The following is a 14,086-nucleotide window of genomic DNA, read 5'->3' as shown; positions in this document are numbered from 1 at the left end:
AATGTCCAGAATAGAACTGCTATAAGGTGGCTAGAATGGGGAGGTGTGAATACCGGCTTTCCTTTGGGCGCGCGTGACCCCCTTGCGCACTGATGCCACCAGGGGAAATGTGGCGCTGCCGCTCGTGATGCGGTAAGCTTAGCCGCGCTTTAAGCCGCGCCGGCCTCGCCTCGCCTCTGTGCCTTCGCCGTCAGTTGATCTCGTCGCCTGTTTTGGGGTGTTAATCGCGATACATAGCGTGTTGTACAGCATCGTCGTGGCAATACTATCCTAGTATTATTCACGAGGCCTTTCACGCTAGCTCAATCTGATCACCACCGTCTTTTTTGTTTTTTTTTCCCTCTAGGTTTATCGATCGCGACTATATTAATGGAATTGCAGTCGTGATACCATGTCGCATTCCTGCCCTTTCAGAAGATGCCAGGCCCACAGTACTTCCGAACTTGCCAAAATACATTAGCAGGACTTTGACGAAAGAAAAGATCTCACACGCTCCACGGGTCCCAGGTTCGGCACGCAAACCACACCTTCTGTGACCCTGTATGCCTGGACTACATATTCGACTCTCTGAGTATGAATAAAGTATTACTATTATTACCTTACAAGAAAAGCTGCGCTTGTCTATTCACAAGACGGGGGAATGCCCACCGGCAGACGTGGAGGCTGCAAATTTACAGCGGGATGGAATGCCCAATCCAGTCGCAGAAGAATTGTTCATTTTCGAGCTTAAGTGACCTTCGGAACTGTGGTCACTGCAGAAGTTTAAACAACATTGCTCGTTACCAGACTGCAGAGTTTGCAATGAACAAAATGCCGCACCTGTTGTGTTAACCAAAATGTCAGTGTTCTTTATTGGAGAAGGACTTGCCAGCTGAGCTGTAGCATCTACTTGGCTGGGCAGCTTCACAAGGAAACCGTTGTGGAATCTAAAGAACAAACAGAAGGGACCTTGGGGGCCTTTTATATCCATCAGAATCAAGCTGGTCAATGCCTTTGAAAACAAACTCCCTCGTGCATTCAGTCTAACACGTTTGCATGCCAAAGCTGTGGCAGAGTTTATGCAGTCGATTAATCCGCCTTTTTCATTTTCCTGTGCTGCCCTCTGCCGTGCGCCGCTGGAAACGTTTTGGTAGGGTTCTGGGGCTTTCCCCGGTTGATTTGTGAACCTACACCGATAGGTGCGCATCGGTTGTGCGTTTCGTGAATCGCGAATAATTATTAATGGCTTCTGGGGGGCAGCATTAAAGCCTCTATATATAAAAAGTGGCGACACTCTCCTCCTCCGCCTTCCCCCCTCCTCGTTTCTCCTCTCTTTCGCGCTCCTTTTTCGACCGTTGCGCCGCCTACACCGCTTGAAACACGTGCACTTGTTTATCTTTCACCGCTGATCAGATTCGACGATCGCCGACTGTGTTCGTCGCTATCGTCATGCTCCTCGCCAGTCGGTAGACGCTTCTCGGGCGAAAATGGCGATGGAGCGTGATCGTACACAAACGCAGCCAGCGCCCGGGGGCTCGACGGTCCACGTGATGCCATTAGGCCAATACCGACGCGGCGTCGGCCTCGGACAGGGTGTGCGAGCAGGCGGCGGCATTCTTCAAAGCGTGACGCTACTTTTATATATAGGGGCTTTAGGCAGCATGTCGTTCCTGGAAGCCATGTAGCACTCACCAACTATATACATGTAGGGTGAGCAGGCCTGAGTGTGCTGTTGTTTACAGTGCGGCCGATAAAAGCACGCTGAGTTCCCTCTGCCGTAGCGGCAGCTTTGGAGTTTGTTGGCGCTAAGCCCCAACCAGACGTACGCGTTGGAACGCGTTCGCAGGCGCCGTGCGCCTGAGAGAGATTGTGGTTGTAAAGAGGAAGAGGCAGAAAATATCGCCTCTTCCTCTTCACAACCACAAACTCTCTCGGGCGCACGGCGCCTGCGGACGCGTTACAACGCGTACGTCTGGTTGGGGCTTAACTCCTGCACTTGCACCTCGCTTTTTTTTTTTTTTTTTGTAGCGTTAGCTTCACTGGCCTAGCCAAGCCCGTTTCGCGCGGCACATCAAGAGCCGTGCTGCGCATGCGCAAGGATCAGTGATGTCACACGGCTTGCGCACCGGAGCCACCGGAGCCGGCACCTCTCGCGCACTCCGCCGCCGCCGCGCGCGACTCACCGCCGCCGGTCTGCGCATTCCAGAGGAGTGACGTCGTAGCCGTGGTAGACGGACTGGCGCCGGCGCGCGCTCGCTGTGCACTCGCCGTCTGACACTGCGCTGGAGCCGCTGCGCTTCTGACTGCCGTTTGCCAGTGTGGTATAGCCATGGAGGATAGCGCAAATACTGCTCAACAGCGCAGAAGAACGGAGAAGCTTGAATCATCGGATCCCGAAGTAGTTCCCTGGCAATTAGCGGTTGAGCGTAGGAGACAACCAGGAAAGCTAAGAATAATCAGCTGAACCTTTGCTAACGCTACGTATATCCTGGCATAGCCGAGCTAAGCAACTGCAACTTTTTTTAAATTATTTTTACACACTCTTTAGACATTTCACATAAGTAAGATGTTTTCGATGTGCGCAGCCTTCCGCGTCATATTTATCAAAGCGATGCACTTGTTTACATCGGCATCTACAGCCAGAGATCGTTGTTAGCGTCAAAAAATGGGGGAAAGGTGCATATATGAAAAACGCTGATATGAAAGAATGTCAAAACGTAGAATAAAACACACATATCTGCTCATATTAGCCGCGTTGTTCCATCGTGAGACGAGTCAGTATGAGCGGCTGAGCCAATTAAACAATGGCGGCTGTGATCCAGTTACAAATATTGGGCTGTTAATTTATTACTGATTCTCGCTTTCTTTAACTTCGCGATAGTTAGTTTGTGCGTGTCATAAAGCATTATTAGAGCAAACTGTGAAGCGCTCATTTAAAGGCCGTGTTGTTCTGCAAAAACGCGGATGCCATCGCTGACACCATTGGTATATAACTGAGCGAAGCGGCTGTTTATGCTGCTGTGCCGAATGTACCGTCTCTTGTTTCGTGTTTGACGCAGAGATAAGAGTACTTCTCAGGAATTAAGAAATGTGTCAGCATGCCAACACGTAAAAACCCGCCCATCTACGTTGCGAATACGACCGGCAGCCTACGGGAACGGTGACGTACAGTTGTTGGCACAGGCGTTGGGCGCAGCGCTGTGTCCCCGCTAGCAGCTTATTGTGTACGTGGCGATCGAAGCGAAGGGTAGTTTATTTCAAATCGCTAAGGCTAGAATTGGACTATAAAAGCAGTTTCCTTCATTATACATAAGTTGCACGTGACGTCAGTTCCTGCCTTCCGGTTTTGCGTCCGCCATTACCGAGCACATACGTCGTGGTGCCGGAGCAGCGGAGCTGTGTTTACGTCCGTGCGGCGGATCGTTTTGCTTTGTGCGTATGCTTTAATCGATTGCCTTGCGCGCATGGCGAAGGAGAATTGTGCAGGACTTTGTCCTGCATACTTTGATGAACTTGTGGGACCAACGCGGGCCAGGTACAAAGAAAAAATCGCCCTATGTGACGGCGTGGATCCATATCGGCTACCAGTTGGTGCGCAAGCCGCTGGTAATGCAAGCCTGCTACCACCGGTTACCCATGTTGACATTATAAATTATCTCGTGTTATCAATAAAATACATTATAAATTATCTAGTGTTATGTTTCATTAGATCATATGAAGGCTTACAAGTCGCTCGACTCGCACAACTACTTTACGAGCGGATGGGTCCGGAACCTCATTGCGCAGAAGTTGCCGTCTTAGCTAGTTGTCTTGCTTAGCCAGGTGAGTTGAATGTACTCGCCATTTCATAGCTGTGATAAAAAAAACAGCAATAACCACATAAAGGATCGACATACATCAGCCTAAGTGAAATTGAAGCTTCAACTCGCGTCGGCCACGCGGCGATGTCGCCGAGCGGGGATAACGTACACCGAATTTCACAATCTGGATCAGAAATGAGCCAACGCAGAGTGAAAGCAAAAAAAAAAAAAAAAAGAAAAAAAAAGCACCTGTTTCCCTGCTATCCGTTAAAGAAAAGCAGCTTTAGTGTGTCTACTGCCGAACTGTATTTTTTACTGCCCCTGAGTCCCTGTTCTTTTCCTTAAATTACTTGGGATTACCTGCAACGGGAGCACGACAGCTGCTTTCAAGACTTGTGCATGATCATTACCAGCTTTGTGTCAGCCAACAACACTGCAAACAGCAATTGTGGTGCTCAGTCACCACATTTTCTTCTTCTTTGCTTTGCAGCCGAACACAAGAATGAACAACTGTTGTAAGGAATAGCAAAAAAAAAAAAGAAAAAAAAGAAGAAAAAAAAAACGATTTCATGTGATTGCTGACAGAAAATGAAGGAGGCTGTGACGGAGATTTTGTTTTGACTGTTTCTCTGCTGGTAAACATTCTTGAGGTCCTTCCTGTTGATGCGCGCAAGCCAAGTACCTCTCCGCTTCTCGGACAGCGCCTTTGTGTGGTCGCACTGATTTGTTATTACCTCAGGCAAACAGTACATCCCCGAGTCTGGTCCATTTTCATGCGATTTGCACTTACTTCTCGTACTGCAGCCAAATATTTCACAAATCGCCATTGCGACGTACGGCGTCGACGGGAAATGAGAAATCCGCACAGCTTGGCGCTGTGTCGTCTGCCGCAATGTGCTCGGTAATGGCGGCGCCTTGCGAGATCGTATCCCAGAGTTCCGCGGTGTGACGTAGTTGCAAGTTATGTATAACTTGCTTACTTTTCAGTACCGGTCCGCCGGTAGCGGGTGCGCGAACTCGACGGCGCCAGGCCTAATTAACCTTCGCTGAACAGGATCAACATTGGCTCAAACGTATGTGCACGGATTGAGAGGGTCGAAGCTTGTGCATTTCAACTTCGTAGGTATGTCTTGACTCATTTTGAGCGCGATTATTTATATATACTAACGAAGCCGTTGCGGGTATCGCGTTATCGGTTCGACGGCCGATCGCGCGCGCGCTTCGGTCGAATGTTGGTCGGCACGCTGATTTTATCGGTGCCATCGACAAGAAATCCCGTCGCAGTACGACAACTCACGCTCGTCGGTTACGTCTTGTAGGCCTGGTATGCTAAAATGGTCTCAGCGAAACAGTGCTGAATGGTCGGCCAATCGTAGGCGTGCGCGTCTTGTCGGTCTCGTATCGACCCAGTGTGGCCTAAAACCCCTGTATACAAAAAGTAGCGACACTCTCCTCCTCCGCCTTCCCTCCTCCTCGTTTCTCCTCTCTTTCGTGCTTCTTTTTCGACCGTTGCGCCACCTACACCGCTTGAAACACGTGCACTTGTTTATCTTTCACCGCTGATCAGATTCGACGATCGCCGACTCTGTTTGTCGCTATCGTCATGCTCCTCGCCAGTCGGTAGACGCTTCTCGGGCGAAAATGGCGATGGAGCGTGATCGTACACAAACGCAGCCAGCGCCCGGGGGCTCGACGGTCCACGTGATGCCATTAGGCCAATACCGACGCGGCGTCGGCATTCTTCAAAGCGTGACGCTACTTTTTATATATAGGGGCTTTAGTGTGACCGCGCCTTGAACGAGTACGTGAAGTCGGGCACACGCTGCCACTGCCAGCAAGCGAGGACCAACGCTGCAAGAAGTCTTCGTCAGCAACGTGTTTTTAAGTGTCGTGCACGTGTAACGCAGGGGTTTATCGACAAATTTGCTATTATACAGCCACCAATGCAAGGCGGCAACTGCGTGGTTCCCTGTGCAGTCTAGACGAAGCCCTCGCCGCTTTCTGTTAAAAGTGGAGTTGCAGTCTTACGCTACGCACGTTTTCGGTACCGCACCGACGTCGAGCTACCAGTGAAGTTTCAACAAAGTACACAGCACGAGTTTGCACTTACAGTAGCGCGCGTGCGAGCGCATTTTTTTTTTTTTTTCGGGGGACGTTTCCCCGAGACGGGGCCGCACGGCCGCGCGCGCGACCCTTCCAAAACGTTTCGCGACTAAAACACCAGGGCAGGGCGCATGCGCCGTAGCGCCGTGAAAAAGGCGGATTGGTGATGTGCCAAAAATTGGTTGCCTAGAGCATTCTGCTGCCCTGACAGCATCAGTTGTACGTTTTTATTTCGTCACAAGGATTCATTTTTTGCTTAAAGGTGTCAATCAGCAGGGCAGTGCGAATAAACTAAAAACACCGAAATCTTGCGTGTTATAGATCAAATTTCCCCATAGTCGTTTTCCTCACTTAAATGATCGATTTCACGACTAGCTCTGTTGCTGTCTGCAATCATAGGAAATTGCTTATTTGAGCGCCGAAAGGATATGCTACAGGTCTGCAAGTGCTGGCAAAAAGTGGTTTGTACGTCGAGAAGTAATCAGGTAATGACTGCAGTTTACAGGTCGTACGTACGGCACACATAGGGTGATTATTGCTGACCTAGAGGACGACGGTCGCATTTTGAGGGAGTCGAAATACAAGGCACCCCGTGTGTCGTAAGATATCAATGCGCGTAAAAAAACGAAAAAAAAAAAAACGAAGTGGTCGAAATTATTCCAAAGCCCCCCCCCCCCCCCCCCCCTATGATCCTGAGGGGGGGGGGGGGGGAGAAGGCATTTGAATCTATCGGTGCAATGCGAACTGGACCCGTTAAATTTCACAGGAGTAATGATGTGGGCTGATAAAACGTTGATTTCATGATAAAGACGTATTTCTTGACGCTCGCAGAAAGCGTGCTATACCCGAGGCTGGCAATGCGCTCATTTCGGATGCGCGCCTTACCGATGGATGGATGGATGAGGCTGAACCCTTTAAATCGGGCGGTGGCATACGCCACCTAGCCATGACTATTAACCTATTACCGCGCCTCGGTCAACAGCGCCGCCCCGCGGCATCGGCGCGCTGGGGGGTGACGTTTGCGCAACCGGTATTCAGACCTCCCCATTCTAGCCACCCTAGCTACAAGTCACGCTTGAAATACTGATTAAGAAAATAACAAATTTAAATTTATTGTATTATTGGAATAGAAAAAGATTCATATCATTATTATTATTATTATTATTATTATTATTATTATTATTATTATTATTGCAATTATAACGAAACGCGCGGCGACGCGGGCCCTCTTCCTCCGTCGGGAGCGACGCGACGTCCAGTGAGCGCGGCGCGTGCGGACGTGCTCCAACGCGTAAGTCTGGTTGGTTAGGGCAACATTACTAGACTAGCTTCAGTTGTAAAACTCGGCGTCGTTGCGCGGAACCGCCACCCGCCCGCACCTGCATGGCGCTACCATCGCACCCAGCTTCACTTCCCCACTAGCCGGCTACGCGAACTGGCTGGACGAAACACGCGGTGCAGCGTTGGTGTATTCTGTGGTTGGTTGATGACGGCGGATTTCAGGAAGCATGTCATCCGCGAAACTGTAGCCTTCGCCGCGTTTGTTAAGGATATTAGCAGACGATGCCGACGCGCTACGTTGCTGACTGCAACAAGCGGCTATCGAACGATGTCGACACTTCGGCGCGCCACTTGTGCTCCCACAATGCGACACTTCGCTCGGCGTTAAACAGAGCGATTTCTCGTACCGACCGGGAACTCTCTGCGAAATACATGGTGTGTTATTTACACTTTCATGAGCAGGACATCTTGAAGTGTTTGTGCATATTATCAATGGACAGACGGTTGAGGTGCCACGAGAGGACACTTGCCGAGGGTGCGGTGCCGAAAGTGTTCCCGAACCTTCCCACGTATCCGTCGAACCAACCGAAAAAATGCAAACGAAGATATGTTTGGTGACCTGTTCTGGGCCATCTTAGAAAAGCTGTCAGAGAACACGCTGAGTCGTGTTCGGTGCCCCTTGCGCTTTCAGGAAATGAGTACACGCACTATGAAATTTTTAACAGCGGAGCTGTTTAAGCTTTTTGCTTCCCCAGTAGTGTTCGCAAAATCTCGCCTAGCGATGACGTCACTGTGCACAGCTACGCCTCGCAACACCTTGCGATAGCCAATCAATAGCTTATCGAAAATCGATCAATAAACCATTCCGGAAAATGCTGGGGATGACTTGGTAGTGCTTTACCTAGCCCAAATACGTGGCCAATACCTTGCGATAGCCTATCAATAGCTCATCGATAATCGATCAATCAAGTAATTCCGGAAAATGCTGGGGATGATAGTGATTAGCCTAGCCCAAATTCGTGGCCAATACATTGCGATAGCCAATCAATAGGTAATCGATCAATAATCAATAAATTCCGGAATAGCATAACCCGTAAGGCCAGACCAGCTAAGTGCCGATCAGCTCCGCTGTTTCTTTAGCCTTGCGCCACTTGTGCAAGCTACGCTAATTTCTATTTAGTCACGCGCATGCATACACGCATACCTTGCAGGAACCTTGCATAAAAATGCATTCTTAGGCAAGGTTCCTGGAGCAGCGGCGGGGATCCAGTCTTGAAGGGAGCGAGGAAACGTGCAAAGCTGCTGTAGGTGGAGTTGGTTTCCCCGTAGGCCCAAATCATTTGCCTAGATTATGTCCCTTCTGGCAGTTTAAGTCTTAGCTATACATAGGGGCATAAGTTGTTTTTTACTTCGTTTTCTTTAATAAAGTATTCATTGGTTTACAAGAAAATTGTGCTGTTATTTTTGTGGATAACAAATTTGGTCTCGCTAGCTGGCGTATAACTGCCCCAGACCAAAGTGTTAAGCTAAAGCAGCGAGAAAACGTGCCAAGCTGCTGTATGGGAAAAGTTAACTGCGTGAAAGGTTTAGGCGGCAGGAACACACACACGACACTTAAAAACGCAGCTTCTGCGCTTCGTCGTATGCGTTTACCTTTTTTTCAGTATGAACCAACTAGCCCGATATATCTTATTGCTGTAGGTGGATACCGCTTTCGCATGGTATCACTAATTCGGACTAAAGGGAGAACGCCAGCGAGCGTGAAACGCGCGCAAGCTGCCCGTCCGCACGAGCTGAAGGCTGCGGCGTCTGCAGTGGAGCGCGATGGAACGGCGCCGCCATCTGGCGGCTGCCCAAGGAGTGGCAACAGCAGCGCTAAGCGCACGGGCGGAGTTTTACAACTGAAGCTAGTCGTTGGAGAGGGGGGGGGGGGGGGGGGGGAGGCTTAGGACGCTACAGGCGTCGGCAGCAGGAGACAACGCGGACCACAACATTTTGATGTGTTCGCCTTCCTCACTGGCCGAGGCGCCGGTTGCTTCCAGAGCTGCACGGAGCTTCTGATACAGAACTGTACGGCGTCGTGTGCCTTTTTAGGCAGCTGCCGTGGCACACGTCCTATGTCTTGGCTACGATTACGCCTTTCCTTCCAGCTAAAATCCGACCGGATCATTGACGCATGCGCTCTAGTTATGAACCTCCTGCAAAATAAAAAGTGAGTCACTTTAGTATACGCTAAAGAGGATGAAGGCGCAAGCCTGCGCGCTCAAGAGGTATTCATTACTTTGACATTTTCACTCTAATGCGTTGTTACTTCCTATTGTTTTCTCCCACCAAAAGGTCGTTGGTTCGAGTGCCTTAACTCCAAAGGTCGTGGGTTCTACTCTCTACCTTCACGATGTCAATTGGAATTCAACTTGGAGATATAGCCCATATCTCTAAGTGGGTTCGGCCCACCAAAGGTCGAGGCTTTAAGTGTCTTAATTAACCCCATCTTAATTACCTGTGCCTTAATTAGCTTCGCTTTAATACGAAAGGTAGCGGGTTCGACTCTCGACGTTCCCGGTGTCAATGAGAATCTAACTTGGAGATATGGCCGGTTCGCCCATATCTTCACGTGGGTTCGACTCCCACCAAAGATCGAGTGTGCGAGTCATAATTGACTATCTTAATTAACTGGGTCTTAACACCACAGGTCGTGGGTTCTACTTCCACCAAAGGTCATGGCTTCGAGTGCCTTAATTGACCATATTAATGAAATGTGCCTTAACTCACTTTGCCGTAATTAACACCAAAGGCCGTGGGTTCGACCATCAATGGTGGCGCCATTAATTCTGGTCCCACCACAGGTCGCGCGCGGGTGGTACCATCAATTTTGGTGCTATTGGATTTTGGTGCCATAACGCCGGACGGTCAAATTTTCGTTCAATGAGCCGTCGAAGACTCGCCGTAATAAATATCACATCTAGGCATTTAGAACATCACTTGCAAGTATGCACCCATCACAGACGCGAATGAAGGAGAATAGAGAGTAAGCTCGAGAGTGAGGAGGCCGGCGCAAAGAATGAGTGTCGCTACCTTGGAAACTTATAATAGGGACCTTATCATTAACACAGCACGCGTGTCACCTGTAGTTTCTCTGGTACTGAAGACAGATAACACAAATTTAATGAAAAGGCAGTTAAAAATAAAAGTTACTGATCAAATCTGATAAGGTTAATACTAGATATACTGTCATTACTTTTTATGGCTACACAAGAGTTTCCACGACATTACAATGTTAAATACGGTAATACAATCTCGGTATATCTCGCACGTATCGCGACGAGCAAGCTTCAGAAAGCCGCGATTTCGTACTCTATTATTGGATGGAAGCAAACCGCCCGACTTCACGTTTTCCTATTCTAATGGCATTGTCCGTACTTTTTCTAATGTATCCATTGGTGATGTATTTGATGCATCACCAATTGATGCATCAATTTTTATGAACTGGTGTTTTGCCCCGCGAGGTGTAGTCGCGCTTCAATCACACGACCATAATCGATGTCGCTGCTTCTTGGTTTGGAACCGCGTTTCAGCCTCGGCTTCGCGACCACGTGATTGACCATGGGCCACGGTATACCATGGGCGCAGTCTGAGTAGTCAATCCAAGCTTTTTTTCCGACCGTCAAGCAGGGACCATTGTAAGAAGTGCCTACATTTGTGTTGTGCAACGGCGGCACGCCTTAAAAGCGCAATGCATTTTCAACATACTGAAAAGGACAGCGACCCTTTCACCACTCCCACAACGCTGGATGGATGGATGGATGGATGGATGGATGGATGGATGGATGGATGGATGGATGAGGCTGAACCCTTTAAATCGGGCGGTGGCATACGCCACCTAGCCATGGCTAAGTGGCATGATCGGGGACGGCATGATCGGGGACATGAGGCATGATCGGGGACGGGTAGCCATCATGGCTACCCGTCCCCTATCAACGCCACCTAGATATCTAGGTGACGTTGCCCCTACTCGCACTGCTGCGCGTCACCGTGTCAAGGGGGGGAGGGGAGGGGGATACTTGAGGACCTAGCGATGCACCACTGCGTTTGTCTGCACGATGGCAGCGCCACTTTTCAACAAGCGATTATTCAAGACGCGATTTGCCCCACGAAGGAAATTATTCACTTCAAGTTCGCAGAAGCGCATAAATACAATTTTAGGCAATACGATAATGTATCCTAGCAAAGTAACTCCCTGCGCGGCTTTGGTTACGTGACGGTAAACAGATTACTTGCACCGTTTCACTGTCGAGCGATACCACATGCCATCTTTGCGCCTATTTTCAGACCGTAAGTGTGTCAATGTGGAACACAATCTTCTCGTTCCCACCACAATCCAAAGACATGTTACGAACGATAGACAGAAGAAAACACGGCGGCCGCCGTTCCCAAGCCACTCTTTCGGTCGCATGCCTCAGCTGGGGAATGATAGGAGAGGTTACACCGGAAGCGAAGTGACGGTAAAACGGCTATCAGCACCGAAGAAAAATTGCAATATAGTATATGCTCCATCAAAATTAGGGGCGTTGCTTTCACACGGGTTACAAATAACGCGACTAGCGAAACCTACTAAAGGTGATTGGCGATAAGACTAGGAAGTACGCAGGCAGAAATTGGAAACGCCCACCAAGATCACGCAGTTCCCCGACATTGGGCCAGTTTCTACGCCGACATTGGCACGCGCACATATATTAAATGCGTGCTCCGAATGCACAAGTTTTCGGAGCACGAATGCTATTTAGCGGCAACCGAATCATCCGTTACCGGGCATCTGTACTTCGAAAGCTTGCGGCAGTGTGTCATCCACGTCCGCCTCATTCGTATAAAGACGATCAGCTTACAATGGCCAGCCCACGGCTAATGAATAGATTGCGTAACGCGTAATGTTGGCCACATTTCCCCTGACGAATAAGTAATGTTGAACGTATACTGGACCGAACACCACTGAGCTGCTCTCCGTAAAAAGCGGTCGACCCCGTACAGCCGCCGTCATGGCTATCCACAGCATGGGAGCACGGCGTTGCGCGTTCGTGCCGTCTAGTAAAGACCAAGACGGAGTGCGAGTGCCGCTTCTGAACATGCGACAGGCCACCTCTGTTCGTGCGTCGAGCTCCGCACTGCTTTACATAAAGCAGTGCGGAGCTGCTTTATGTACCAGTACTATCATGGCACCATAACTGTCGAACAGAGCGAGCAGCACGGCGAGTACCGGCACCTATTAAGATCTTCACAACGCACGCATAGATTCCATACTTTCTCCGGTGGCTTCGGTAACTAAAGAGCAAATCCTTAGCAAGACAGAAGGGACACAAACTAAAAACATCAACGTCAAGTTCCACTGAAGCGGGCACAGTGGGCAAAGCGTTAAATTCTCGCGCGTGCGCCATGAATAAACCAACAAGCAGCCGCTTAAAGCAAACCGGCAGCGCGACCGCCGTCGGGCGGCAACCACCCTTCTCACGGATGCGGGGGAACTGCTTTTTGGAGAGCCTTCGAACTCAAGGAACGATGAAACACAGAAATCACGATAGTGGGCTCCGCTAAGACGTCTACCAGACTCATTTGGGCCAAAGTTCCGGGATTAACGCATGCAAAGTGGCTGCAACGAGCTTTCCCGACGAAGACCGGTATGAGAAGGTAGGAAACGCGTTCGCGCGCAGGCATGATCGGCGAACGGGATGAATGAATCACCGGAGAACACAACCGAACGTGCGGGAATCGCTTTCGCCATGCTTGTTTTCCTCGCAAATTGGGAAGGGGGAAGCTAAGCGGCGGCCATGGCGAATTACGCGAAATTATCAGCGTCCCCTCTTCACTAAACAGGGCAAAGGAGACCTCTTCCACGCAGTCGCCCAGTCAGGTTATTACGGATTAGTCCAAGTCAAAGGTGTCCTCTGCAAATCGGTGAAGTGCCCTGAGTAGGGGCGTGCTTACCGCTGCAGACCCTGGCGTGGGTCCCTGCACCAGAAAACAAAGCCTGGCTGCGCGTAGATCCCGCTCCACGGCTGTCGACACGGCGGCAGCTGCAGCAGGCTCATCACACTTTTCGCACCGCTGGCGGCACTGTAAGCAACTCTCGACCAGCGCGCTATCGGAGCGGCTGCCGGTGGCACACTGCCGCGCCCGGTCCAGATTGCAACATCATGGCCCCGCGCATCTTTTCCCGCTGACCGCGGATAGGTGGTGTGCGCAGCGACGCCAATGGCGATCTGACGATAAGGAACCATTCGAACCTGCCGCCAGACGAGGCTTCGCTGATGGCGGATTTCACAGCAAGGTTTTCAATGAGCTCTCGATGTCAGGACCTGCCACACCTTCACGAATGCTCTGTGCACGTTGCTCGACAACGCCACGCCGGATACCGCACTGACGCTGCGAAGGCAACTAGCAAATATAGTAAGCGTCACCAGAGCTGTCCGTTCGCCGCACGCTAAAGGACGTTCGACAACAGCGGGGCGGCCGCACAAAATCAGTTGCAGAGCACGTGACAAGAGAGCAACTGCAGGACGGCACCATGTTTCAGTCCGCCACCATCGGAAAGCGGCCCGGATCGACCTCGTGCTAAGCAGTGCAACGCAATAGCGAATAAGCTACCTCGGCGGTTTACATATCCTATAAGAGCCAAAGACAGCAAGTATTTGCAGTCTTTGGCTTAGCGATTTTACTGGGCCACAACGGCCCAAATACAAAAAGAATGTTTTCAAATACGTGACGACACAATGACGTTGGGGCGCAAAATTCGGAAAATAGGTTATTAACCTTCAGTTTCTCTTACTCGAAAATTGTGCTGAAACAATACTGTAAGATGATAGAGCACTTCTCTTAAGTGTGATCTGCCAACACAAGTGTGTCAGCAGACCTGTAATGGCAAATGTGCAACC

The 14,086-nt window shown here is 50.1% G+C and overlaps 2 protein-coding genes across 4 annotated transcripts in view; both read right to left on the bottom strand.

Annotated features, from left to right (window-relative positions):
• The window catches only part of LOC119443965 (paraplegin-like), a 389,278-nt gene that overhangs the window by 183,456 nt on the left and 191,736 nt on the right, over positions 1-14,086 (bottom strand).
• Positions 1-14,086, bottom strand: part of LOC119464635 (terminal nucleotidyltransferase 4B) — a 72,627-nt gene that overhangs the window by 29,925 nt on the left and 28,616 nt on the right. Inside the window, exon 1 of one of the 3 annotated variants that reach the window (XM_037725672.2) lies at positions 13,140-13,469. The exons of the other annotated variants lie outside the window; for them this stretch is intronic. Coding sequence (XP_037581600.1) covers positions 13,140-13,432 — 293 coding nt within the window. The 5' untranslated portion in view covers positions 13,433-13,469. Of the gene's footprint in view, positions 1-13,139; positions 13,470-14,086 lie in introns of those variants that run through there. 3 annotated transcript variants of the gene reach the window in all.

This window comes from Dermacentor silvarum, chromosome 1, assembly GCF_013339745.2.
Source record: "Dermacentor silvarum isolate Dsil-2018 chromosome 1, BIME_Dsil_1.4, whole genome shotgun sequence".
In the NCBI taxonomy this organism is placed as follows: domain Eukaryota; kingdom Metazoa; phylum Arthropoda; class Arachnida; order Ixodida; family Ixodidae; genus Dermacentor; species Dermacentor silvarum.
Note: the sequence above shows the minus strand (reverse complement) of the source record. Positions and strands in the feature narration are given on the sequence as shown.